Source organism: Melospiza melodia, chromosome 8, assembly GCF_035770615.1.
Source record: "Melospiza melodia melodia isolate bMelMel2 chromosome 8, bMelMel2.pri, whole genome shotgun sequence".
In the NCBI taxonomy this organism is placed as follows: domain Eukaryota; kingdom Metazoa; phylum Chordata; class Aves; order Passeriformes; family Passerellidae; genus Melospiza; species Melospiza melodia.
In genome coordinates, this window is record NC_086201.1 from 30,363,920 (window position 1) to 30,376,872 (window position 12,953).

The 12,953-nt window shown below is 38.5% G+C and overlaps 1 protein-coding gene across 7 annotated transcripts in view; it reads right to left on the reverse strand.

Annotated features, from left to right (window-relative positions):
* The window catches only part of PMS1 (PMS1 homolog 1, mismatch repair system component), a 44,174-nt gene that overhangs the window by 11,213 nt on the left and 20,008 nt on the right, over nt 1-12,953 (reverse strand). For 4 of the 7 annotated variants that reach the window (XM_063162522.1, XM_063162524.1, XM_063162521.1 and 1 more), the window contains 5 exons: nt 11,958-12,074; nt 8,171-8,293; nt 6,937-7,080; nt 4,874-5,760; nt 429-884 (listed from right to left, as the gene is read on the reverse strand). In XM_063162522.1, coding sequence (XP_063018592.1) covers nt 429-884; nt 4,874-5,760; nt 6,937-7,080; nt 8,171-8,293; nt 11,958-12,074 — 1,727 coding nt within the window. Of the gene's footprint in view, nt 1-428; nt 885-4,873; nt 5,761-6,936; nt 7,081-8,170; nt 8,294-11,957; nt 12,075-12,953 lie in introns of those variants that run through there. The other 3 variants (XM_063162526.1, XM_063162525.1, XM_063162527.1) reach the window with 3 other exon arrangements.

Consider the following 12,953-nt stretch of genomic DNA (forward strand, 5'->3'; position numbering starts at 1 on the left):
TTATAAAGTATTTTGGAAAAGCAATTGTTTAAAGAAACAAAATAAGAACTATTCACTTATCTTAGTGAGGGGACTGAGCTTAGGCATACAGTAATAATAATTCTATCAGCCATTTCCTAATTCTTGGAGGAAAATCAGTTAAAGTTGTGAAAACGTGTAGAATTTAATTTTCTTCCAGGGGAGGAAATTTGTATTTGATGCACTACCAAGGAAACTGGTCAAAGATCATACTTATTTCAACTAGAATAAGACCAAGTGCGCTCAGTACTACAAGATCAAAGTATAAAACCCAAAACTCTGTTTTAATAGCTAAGTGAGTGCACAAATAAGCCCAGCATTAGCAAACAGGGCCTTGCCAGAGTTTACTGTAAATAGTTATCAACCGATGTTTCAAGTAATATATACATTTTTGCTCAATAGTACTATACCTGTCTGTTAACACAATTGGATTGTCCAGTTTCTCTACTGGAAGCTTATGGTTCATCAATAATCTCTTACACAGCAGGGCCTCTTCCAGTCTATATGGATTTAGCAACTTGACATTTTTTTCAGTAGCAAGTATCCAGACATCAGGAAAACTCTGACGACGGATCAGGAAAAGCTCATGCTCATCTGAAACATTTCTCTCTTGTCTCTGAAGGTGACGTCTACAGGAACTCAGAGAAAAAGGCACTGTCACAATTTTCACAGGCTGTTCCAGTTTCCCCTTCTTTTCAATCTGGTTATGAAATATCTTGTCAAGCTTCTGCTGGTCAGATGCAGAACTCTTCAGCTTGGCTTTGTGTTTTTCTGTCTCCTTTGCTGGTCGGTGCATTGGCTGTGCATTGGCTTTCTTGACCTCTCTGTTGTACCGTTCCTGGTCCTTAGAGGCTTTTATTTCATAACTTGAAGGAGAAAACAAACCAGTAGCATCAGCAGATGAAAAGCTCCAGACCTTAACCCCTAACACACTACAGCAGAAGGAAAGGTAACCATTTCAAGAGCCAAGAACCACATGCATGGTCCATTCAAGTACCCACATCAACACACTGCCAACTGTGATGAAGATGGTGACGCTGCCTCTATTACATCACATCTTGAACAAAAGCTGGAAATTTTCCTTCAAGACAGCCAGCAAAACCTCAATTACTGTAAGGGAGAGGAACTATTACTCTAAGGAACAGAGTGCATAATGTAAAGACCTACAGCAAGGTTCTTCTCACCTCAGTCCCTTGTTTGATTTGCAATCAAATACAGAGTTTTGGAAGGAGTTTTTTGTCACAGGCACATCCAGCTCAATTCAGAAAGTAGTTTAAGCTTCTAGAGCTCTACAGCCTTGCAGGGGAGGCCATGGGGCCAGCAGGACTTTGGAGCGTGAATAATTTCCCAAGCCCCAGGTCTTACTTACTTAAAAGCGTATTTGATTTCAAATGGCCTAAAATTAGCCAGATGAAGTGTAAGAATAGAGGATATGGATGATTATCAGAGAAATCTGTAAGTAATAATCAATCTTAGAAATTTTTCAAAAGCAGTCAATAAAAAGGTACTCCTAAATGCTGTCTAAATGGTTAAAACATTACTACATACTAAACCTCTACAACATGAATCGATTCTTAATGAGTTTATAAATGTCAGTGAGATAACTAAACTTTTATAGGTCCCAGGTTTATGCTTGTCTACTGCTTAAGAATTTTACTTTCCTGAAAGCAAAGGTTGTGATTTGCTGAACTCCCTCTTTTTGCCCTTACTTGATAGTCTGAATTCTAGAAGGTAATTCAAACCAGTCTAATCTTCAATTAAAACAAAACCAAAAAAAAGCAGTACTATCATATGTTAGTATTGGAAATAAGTATTTTAGCTGGTCATATTTATTTATTGCTACTTGCTGGAACAGTTTGATTCAATTATGTGTATGCACGCTGGAAAATTAAGGTCAACAAAAGGGTCACCATTTGCAATTAATTATGATGTGCTAGCACTCACATATGGTACCAATATTTAGTTAACTAAAAAAGTCAGCTTAAATAGTTTCTTGCAATAAATCACGTCCTAGAAAATATGGAGCAAACATTAAGATAAAAAACATCTGCTCCTTTTAAAATGAATGGATGAAATCACTTGAACAAAATTTTTTTTAATCCCAAATTCATTTACAGCTTTGACCAGATCAATAAATACTTTGTTTTGAACAGACCTAACTGTAATACAGGAAAATATTTAAGTGTAGGTGAATTGAGCCTTCAGTGATCACTGATAATCCAAAATGAAAACACTTCCAAACAAAGTCCAACTTGCCTGTCAGTTTAGGCTACCACCAGAAAAATTCTAGTCTTACAAACTTTGATTGTGAGCATCTTCCAAATTCATACACATCAATATCAGTGATTTGCCCAGAACCAAAGAAAAACTGCAGATTTACAAACTATGAGGGAAGAACACTTTTGCCTTTCTGAAAATCCTTCCATGGAGGAACATATAATCAACAAGTGCTACAAGAACAGCGTTTCTCTGCTTTGTGAATTAAGACTGCAAATTCAGGATCTTTTTCTGATGCTTCAAAACCTAAAGACATGAAAATTTGCAAAATTGGATGTAAGCAGAGAGTGGAAGAGTAGAATGAAGTCTAGTTTCAAAGGCAGCTTTGGTTTAACTAGAAAAATGGACCAATGATATATTCTTTCCCCCTTGCAATGTAAACCCAAACAAAATAATAAGCATACTAAGAAACCCCTTTTAATGTATGTCCCTCAGCCCTTATAAGACAAATAATCTGAATTTGAGTATTAGTTGCAAACTCTGACAGCAAAGACCATGCTACCTGAAAAAATATTTCTCCCAAGGTACAAATCTACTCATGAAGAATTACTGCAGAGTGCTGACAAGGTGATTTGTTAGTCCCATGACAATGTGTGCAACTTTGAACCTTTCCTACACCTTCAGGGTAACTACTCCTGCCACTGTTATGGCATTTAGAGTGATTTTTCCCACTCCCACCTGAGCCCGATATGCAGGAAACATGAAGGCCAGAAACACATGCAAGCTGTATTAAGTAAGAGGCGAGTGACTGCAAGGAATGAAATCCTTTGCAAAGCAGGGGGATATGTGATGCTGCCAGCACGGACATGCACGGAGCTTTCCTCCTCTATTATAACCTAAAGACCATAACATTTGACATTCCGGTTGTGTAATAAATGCTGGCTTGTTTTGAAAAGGCCATCCTGTGTCACTACGAGACATCTGGTGCTTGTACTACTCCCAAAAGGGATTTAAATTAATTGAGACCCGATGGAGGGGCCGCAGAGAGAAACAGAGATGCTGAAACCATTGCACAAGGCAGGACTGTATCACAGAAGGATGAAGGAGTGGAGCCCAGGCAATGTGGGGTTGTGCCAGCATCATGCATGAAGTAGAGCTGTGGCACTCGGCTGCCCTGATCTATTTACATTTGTTGTTACCTCTAGGTGGCCCAATTTACCCAGAGTACCTGGAGGCAAGACTCATGCTCTCTGCCACAAGTCCTTCTGGATTGCTGCTCTGCAGGAAAAGTTATCTGTGTATCTCCTCCTATTTGCTATTCTCAGAGGCAATTTTAAACCATAAATGTGGAAAGGTAAACCAAAGCTGGTATCTATAGATACAACTAGTGGTGAATTCTTCATTTCTTTCCTTCAACAGCCATGGGACTCAATTCTACATATAAGGAAAATATATATACACTGTGTGTAATATATTGCATTCAGTCCCACATATAAGGAAAACTTGATTACCAGAGAGGTCTCCTTCCTGAACTAATGCAAAGTTAATCTGTAGGCACACTCTTTAACATAACAGTTGTACCAGGAAAGCAACCATGAAATCTCAAAAGCTAAAGCAGAGCAAATTAAAATTTTCTGAAACAGCTGGCAGAACCTTTTGTTTCATTTCATTGAAAGCATGAATATAATTGTAATAAATTTCTACTATTAGATTAGTATTTCTGCTTATGCAGAGATGGGCAAAACACTTTCTCACATGTATGGGTTTGTGATCATGGCATGTTGCTTGCATAGTAAACTTTAAATTAGGTAAACCAGAAGCTAGGTGAAAAGGTTTCACTTAACTCTGATACAGCTAACATTCAGAAAAATGCAGATGTCTTATTAAAATATTTCCTTTTCTTGCAAATGGATTTCAAAAACTCAGTGACAATTTTTTCATTTTAGAAAAATATGGAATTTAGCTATTCAGACTGTGATCTAGGAAGAGACTTAGTCTTGTTTGAAACAGATTAAAATCTGGACTGTGCTATAGTCTCTGAACCAGCAATGGAATGGCTGGTTAGGGGAAAAAGTAATTCCTTGTGTCATTTGACTGGGTTTTACAAATACAATTCTGAGATAGCCTTGGCTGAGATACAAATGAAATTTAGAGGAATGGAATTTACTCAGTGTTTGAGTACCAAAGTTCCTAAAAAAGAACTCTCCCTTTACAGTAATAAAAGTTGAAAAACCTCCGAAGAACTCTACAGCGCCTCATCCATCACCGTGCTGGCTTTCAAGGACAGTGCACTGGGAGTGATACGGTAAAGGCTGCCCCTAGAAGCTTGTAGGACTCAAACAGTCAGTTTCTTGCCTGTTATTTTAAATAACTGTGCAGCAGAGCTGTCCCTAACTACTGCTGTCCCTAATCCAGCTGCTGCACAGCACAGTGGCAGGAGTAATTCCAGTCTGCAGTGCACAACTGCACACAGCCTAACACAACTCTGATGTCAAACAATACTGATCCTGATCCTGAGAAGTCAAAATTCATTATCTATTTTTTCATAAATAACTGGAATGTTGCAATTTCTTTAATTCATTGCAAGGAACTCTTTGGTAGCTTCCAGATTCAGAAGCAAGACACAGCCTGAACTTACTTCCGTTTTTCCTCTTCATTCAAATTCTTCCACTGCTCTTCAATTGTCAGCAGGATGTCATTCATGCTGGTCTTTGGATTATCATCTATCAATTTTGGACGACACTCATGTGTGAAAAATTCAAATGCAGACTTTGGTTTCTTTATTATTTTGCTATTAATTAAGTCATAAGCTGTCACACGTCCAAATTTTTCACTTATCACATTTTTTTTCTTTATGCTTAGATCTGAGCTTTGTGGATCACTGCTTTTTTCACCAGTGTATTCATTTTGCTTATTAACTGTCCCTCCAGCTCCAGGAATCAAGATCTTAACAGGTTCCAGCTTGTCTCCCAGAATGTCTTTAAATGCACTTCCCATACTCCAACTATCAGCAGGGATTTCAGATAAGTCCTTAGGGATTAAGGCTTCCTCATTTTTATCTATTTTGTCAATAGTATCAGAGCTCTCAACATGCTCACTGGCTTTTTTAGACTTGGGGCTCACAGGAACACTATTACTTTGAATATCAGCCATATTCTGTTCCTCCTCACGCAATAAATTTAAGGAATTGTCTGGAAAGGCATCACTCTTAGAAACCTCTCTTTTGTCCAGGCAACTGTGTACATTATCACCACTAAATGTCTGATGATTTAAGCAGATCTCTGCGTTTTTTCCTGCTTGACAGTTTTGCACATCACTGCTGAGTGAAAGGAATGAAGTATGAGCATGTAGCTCATCATTTCCAGATGGTCCCATTTCATTAACAGCCACATCTGTTTGGTCTGTTCTATGAACAAACATGTCTTCTGAGGTAACATCTGTTTTATTACTTTCACCAGGGACTGCAGCAGGTAGTGGCCCATATACTGATTTCAACACATTTTCAACTGCAAGCAAGACAGATTCCTGGAAAAAAAAAAACACACACACACACAAGTGCACCTGAAAATGTAACTGTCAGATACCAAGAATATGGAACAATATGCAAAGTGCTCTTATTTGGAATAATCTTTAGACATGTCTGGGCAGATCATTGCATTTCAGTTGTTCACACATTCCAAATGATTCTGAACTGGATACTTTCAGCTTCAAATATTTTGTGACATTCTGCTTCACTAGTTTACCCTGATATCACAGAGCAAATTAAATACCTTCTTTATAACAGGGTTTTGACTTCTTAAACCACTATCATGTAAAGTTATTCCTACCTTATATGGAGTTAGAAGTTTACAGCCAAAAGAGGTGAACAGCAACATCCAATTTCATGTGGATGTGCTTTCATGGTCCATGTTTCCAATTCAGCTTTGCACCAAATGATGGAAATGAGCAAGATAAAAAACCCAAACCCATAAAATATAAAAATTAAAAAAAAACAGAAAAAGAAAAGAGAGAAAAGAAACTCCGACCCTTTTTCTAATGCCAAAGAAAAACTAGATCAAATGTAAAAATGCTGTATGTTAATTTTCATACAACTGACTCTTACCAGGCAGGACATTTGCAAGAATAACACAGACAAATACAAAAGGTTTTTATTAATAAGAGGATTAACATACTGGTGTGACTACCTATATTCACTTTGAATGAGCACATTAATAGCCACCAATGCAACCTTTCTAATTTTTGTGGCACTTAATTGATGTCATCAATAATATATCACACATAATGACAAAATAGTGCTTTGATGAGAAATCAACTCACCTCCTGCCCACCCTCACCTTAATGGTGGTGTTTAAACAGTGATTACTTGGTTTAAATATGAAATTTATACAGGGGCACATAACATAATTCCACTTAGCTTCTCTCCCTGTAAAGCCATCTGAAACCAAAGTGGTACATGTATAAATCTGACAGCATCAAAACATTTTAAATGAACTGGGAAACTAATTTTAAAGAATCTCCCAGTTAGCTTGTTTAGTACTTTTTGTTCAAAACAGTGCTCTGACAAAGGCAAGCTGTCATGCAACTAAAAAAACCCCCAAAACCCAGTGACAGTGTTTATGTTTGAACATTCTGGTAGTTCCAAGGCCCTTATCATGCTTATGTAAGGACTCACAACTCAGAAACAGAACAAATCTTAATTACCTTATAATGCAGCATAACTTGTGTTTTATCAGGTGTTATATTCACATCCACAGCAGAGGCAGGTACAGTAATATTCAAAAAGAAAACAGGATATAAACGAGTACAGTCCTTTTGTGTCACCTGACTGTAGTATTGTCGAATTAACTATAGAGATTGATGTAATAAAGAGACGTCAGTAAAGGCAATAAAATAGACAAAAATGCACAGAAACAAAATCTGACATTGTAAAAGCACAACTGGTTTGATGGTTTTGTCCATTTTTCAACTTAAAGAAATGCTTAAAAGGTCCTCATTTCATGTATGCCAGAATAATCACCAAAAGGCCAGTTCCTGGTGGTCTCCATGCCTTCATAGCATGGAGATAAATGTGATATGTAGCCTATTTTCCATGCAGGGCACTGTATTTTTACTTTGTGTGCTGAATCTCACCTTGAATCCAGGCTTCCTTGCTCTTGTTAAGGAACCATCTCTTTCATGGGATTCAAACTAAGCTTTGAACTCCCAGAAGTGCCAGGCACATCAAATAATACATGGAGATGGATTACCCTTATTCAGCATTTAACACACCAACGTAAGTTCAGGGTTTACATACACAAAGCTTTGCCTGCCAATTGAAAACTGTCGTTGTGTCCACTTTAAAACCTGCAGGAACACTTTGGCATAAGCATGATTTTCTTCCCTGGTGATGACAAGGATTAGGACAGCAAGGCTGCTCCAAGTGAAGTGCTGCAAGGTTCAGTAGTGAGAGAAACCCAAGAGTATCAAATTCTGCCTACACGATGCCTAGCTGTAGCCAATGCTGCTGCACTATCACTTTCATTTCTACCCAATGCACACACAAATTTAAAGGGAAAGCATGGATGTTTGCTTGGTAAGCTCACAGCTGGAAGTGGACAAAATCAAAATTCCCTTATGGGAAATTGCACAGGTGATTTCTACAGGCTAATACAAAGAATCAACTATTCTGGTATCTTGCACAAAGCATCTGAAATTAATTTTGTTAAACAGCCAAAAGCACCAAACCTCCAGCTCTGTGGTCTGACTGCAGCAATAGAACTGAGGCACCGGCAGTGTCAGACTTTTGGAAGGGCTTTCTGTTGTAAATGCTAGTATTTTCACCTGTAATACTTCAAACTGTTGCATGGGGGAAAAAAAAGTTGTAGATTGCTTAGATGTCTCTGTCCTCAAAGAAATCGCGTTTCTATTCCTTGAATTAAAAGCTAGAGGATGTTACCTTCAGTATTTCCTTCTGAATAACCGGACGATTATTTATAAAAATGAAACTCCTTTCTGAACTTGAAAGGCTTGTCAAAGAAGTGTCTGACTCAGCTTTTGGGAGAAATCCAGAAAGATTTATCTACAATGAGAAAACAAATACAGTGCAAACATCTTTTAAAGAACCAAAAATGTTTTTTTATAAAGGTGAGACAGTAAAACAAAATTGTATGGGAGTCCAAGTCATTCACATGCATGTACTGCTTCTTGACAGCTACAATAGACAAAGATAAAGGCAGTTAGAGGAAAAAAAAAATAGGCTGAGAAAGATGGGATTGTATCTATTTCCCTTGGTCAGTTTATTGACATATGTCCCATTTGGACTGCCATTTGCAGCAGGATGCTGCCTGGAGCTGAGGCTGGGGAGAGCCAGGCCAGCAGCTCTTGGCTTGCTGACTGTGGGGTTGCCAACCTAAGCCCTGTCCAAGCCAAAGGCACAGAGTGCTGCCCAACCTTGCCAGGGCAGCAGTGAACCAGCCCTACAGGGAAAGCCCAAAACACACAATCCCTCCTTCTCTATGTGCAGAGCACCTTAAATAGCCTGTCACAGGGCATTTATTCAGGGCACCTAAATTTACCTACGCCACCTGTATCCAAATCATCTGACTCTCAAGAGTGCTGAGCACCCACGATTCACAGGCTGCAGCAGAACCTGTGAGCACAGCACTGCCAGGGAGCCTTGGAAACAGCACATGATTTGTGTACCTAACATGAACTCCAAGTTTTAAGATTTTTCTGTTGAGATTATTTAACAGGTTTTTCAGGTCAAAATAAGGCTGATGACTCGTGCTGCTTGTCCCATCTCTTCCCCCTCTCCCTCACTAAGCAACTTTGAGACTGTTGGATGGATTTCAAATCAATCTGATAAAGAAGCAGAAATCCCAGAGATGTATTTCCACAATTCCTGTGATAACTGACAGCTGTTTGGAGAGAACAGCCTCAAGATAATGACTTTACTAAAGAAAAGGCAATTGTAACTTTTCAAAAGCCAGGAACAGCAGCATGCAAGAAATGACATCCTGGGCAGCCCACATCCTGCCCCACACATTGCCCTTCTCCACCTGCCCAAACAAGCAGGTGAAAGAACACTGGGGCAGCATGAGGATTTTGGAGATATGAGAAAGTCTGGAGAATGTTCTGGTAGCAGGGCGGATCACTGAACACAGAAATGAGTCCTCATAAGCTCTGCTTTTGGCAGAACCCCGTGTATCTGCTAAAATCCAAATTATCATGCATTTGAAATGGAATTTAAGATCCATGGGACTTGGCCCATCCTTCCCATTCATCTACGTCACGCAGCTCTCTGCTCATGTGCTCCCTTATTCCCTCCTGACCTTGGACCAAGCATTCTGTGCTAAAGCTGGCGTGTTCTGGTCAGCAACGTCGCAAAGAACCAAACACCACTGGTCAAATTAAAGAGGTGTCAAGTATCTGTTGGATGATTATCAGAAAACAACATGCAGCACTTTGAGATTTTATTCTGCAGCTTTAGCACATCCTCCCTCAATGTTCCTCCTCTGCACTTCTTTTTCTAATTCACAAATATTTGTATTGAGTCTTTCACTTCCAACAATATTTTTATATACAGAAAACATTAAAACAAAACTGAAAGTCTCTAAATAACTCATTTAACAAGTTGCCAGATTTAGAAATCGACTGCAGTTACTATTTACAGCCATGGAGAATATCAGTATGCTCATTAAAAGTTACCTACAGTTTATAATAATAGTCTTAGTAGAATTTTCATATATGAAAGTATATGAAGTATGAAGACAAAATTACAGACACTGGAAAATATTAATGAAACTTTGATTTCATACTAGATCAACTCTTTTCAAATTAATATTTTTAAAAAAACTACAACTTCTATATTCATTAAAATATATCTGTGACAGGTGGACAGCAGAATACCTTTCTTTTATACTTATCTTTCTCCCAGTGGCACATGTAGCTGCTAAATGTAACCTTCATAGGAAAAGAAAACAATAGGGAAATTTCCTGTGTGAAAGTTTTCAGCCCAAATAAATCTATCCATTTACAAGACTGGGGATCTGAAAAGTTTAAAAAGTTGTTTTCGTTCTTTATTTTCTTGGTTTTCTTTTTATTTTACACATAGCTCCTGAGTTTGCATGCCTCAAAGCTAATCTGAAATGTGTTCCTGTTTCATTCAGTGCCCATAATGGAGATATTCTCAAGAAGTCCAGTCTTTAAAATCCCTGGATCACTTGTTGAAGAAGTTTTAACTCTGCAGTAAGGAACAGCAAGATAAGTTTTGTCTTCAGAGCAGACTTTGCAGCAAAGGAGCATGCAGCTACACAATGAACAAATAGGAGTTAAAAGAACTAAAGAGCTGCCCTCTGGTCTGTGTAGCAAATGAGAGACATACTGAATGGGAAGGAAAAAAAGCAGTATATGCCTTGCCTTTAAATACCTATTCCAATACCTGCACACAAGGGAGGAAAAAATGATTACACAGGCAACTTAACTCTGCCACTCCAGTAGTGTTTGGCTGCCTAGTTTAGAAATGTCCACAGTTTCTGAACGTCAACATTGTGCATGGATCACTTATACACCTATAAATGATGCACATGGTATTTTACACACTATTTAGAGACAGAGAGAGAGATGGAATGTTCTCCAACTTCTATTCAAGGAATATGGATGCCTCACGATATAGCAGAGAAGTAATGTGAGAACCCAAGTGCCTCCTCCAAGCTAGTCCCTTCTAGATACCCCCCTTATCTTCCCTTTGGAGCCCCCTGCACGTGTCCTGGGGGCACATCCAAGCTACATTCAGGTAAGAATAGCTCTGGATGTTCAGTTCAGACATAAACAAATGAAACTTTGTAAAGTACAAAAATGACTTTGCTTTGTTCCCCCTCATTCTACTGGATGTATAAAAGCACTCTGGCAAACTCAAGATTTAAGTCTGAATACTGCTATTAAGCTGCACATATAAACAGTGAGACCTTAAAGTCTGAATAATATTATTGAGCACCATGCTGAATGCAGCATTGGTGAGTTGTGTCTAAGAGCCATTGTGACTTTACAGTGATTCATCTCATCCTGTCAAGGTTTATCATCACATGATACAGGAAAATGCAGCCTACAAGGTTCAAAGGTAGCAAGATTCCCCTTTAATAAAAAAATTCTCAAGAAAAAAAAAAAAAAAGGAAGCAGAGAAAAAAATATTGAAAATATTAGACGAAGGAGGGGAAAAAGAAGCCAAGAACACAGAATTTTTTGAAAACTATAGTGTTCAGCTGAAATACATGATTGGTGGAAGTTGTACATAACTTGCCCTTCTAAGTATGTGTTTCTTTCACTGCTCAGGTGCCCCCACTGAAATTGAGGGAATACTCTTTAGAGTACAAGGCTAAGAGGCCACGAAGATGAGAACCATCTAAATGCTCAGATATTAATGGGAGCACAACCTGCCTGTGGGCCAGGAATCCCAACTGAGACAGCTCTGAGCAATCAGCAATTCTGCATTTGTCATCACAACTGTTTTTACTGCCATTTGATCAGTGCCACATGAGTCCTGACGAGGTGATTCTTGGAGTGGATTTTCAATCACCAAACCAATTAATTTTGCGGAGAGGACAGTAATAGAATCAAATGCATTAATCAGATGTCAATCTGGAGACACACCTTCTTTTTCAAAGTCTCCTTCTTTTTGAGTATTTCCTTAGCTCTCTTCATTGACAGACCTGAAGTGAATTTGGGAGAAGGAAGTTAAAACTCACCTCAGGATATTCGCAGCAGTGTTGAAAAGGTACCATACTGCTCATAACGGCTGTTCCCAGAACTGACATACAGGCCATTTTGTGATCTGATACCCTGGTCTTCTGCCAAATAACTGCCTGAAACAAATGGCACGGAGTCAAATTTTTGACATTATATTTGTTGAACTCATGTCATGTCTATGAACATGCATATGCAACTGCACACACACTGTATATGTAACATTCTGTACCTTGACCCTCTGAAAATCACAACTTTCAGCATTAACAGGCTCGATATGGTACCTTTTGACACGTCTTCTCATATTCTGTTACTTATTTAGACACACAGCAATTGGAAAGCTAAGCAATGCTTGTATTCATGCATGTTCTGTGGCTCTTCTGGGCTTCTGTACCTGAGGGCAACTGTTAAAACCAAGTCAATACAAATATCACTTCTCTTAGATACAGCAGTGGTATTTGTGCTTTTCCTGAGCAGTTAAAGTGAGGGTTTATGACAGGTCTCTCACAGGCTGGTCAATATTTGAAAGTGGGCACTGCAATTTTTAAGTTACTTATATCAAAGAGCTTGTTTCAGTAGAGATCAGGCTATTAGCTGTCCATCCATAGCTCACACCTGGATACTCCAGGTCTATGAGATAAGCCTGCCATTTAGAAAGAAAAGCAGTTTCTAAGGAACTATATATCAGGAAAGCAGTTCTTTGTCTACTAAAAACTTTTACAAGTTAGAAGGATGAAGGACCATCTGCTGTATTAGCTACATGTCTTGAAATATAATTACAAAGACTTAATAAATACAGTGAGGCAATATTAATTGCAACTTGCAACAGGAGTTACTTGTCAAGTCTACTTATGCACACAGAAGGTATTAATTACTTTGGGAGGTGAAATTTTGTCCATCACTAATGAGAAGTCCTATACCAAATAGTTACAAATTTAATTCTGAATCTGCTGACTTTCTTTGCTGTGTATCAACAAAAAAAATGTTATCCTTGGTTG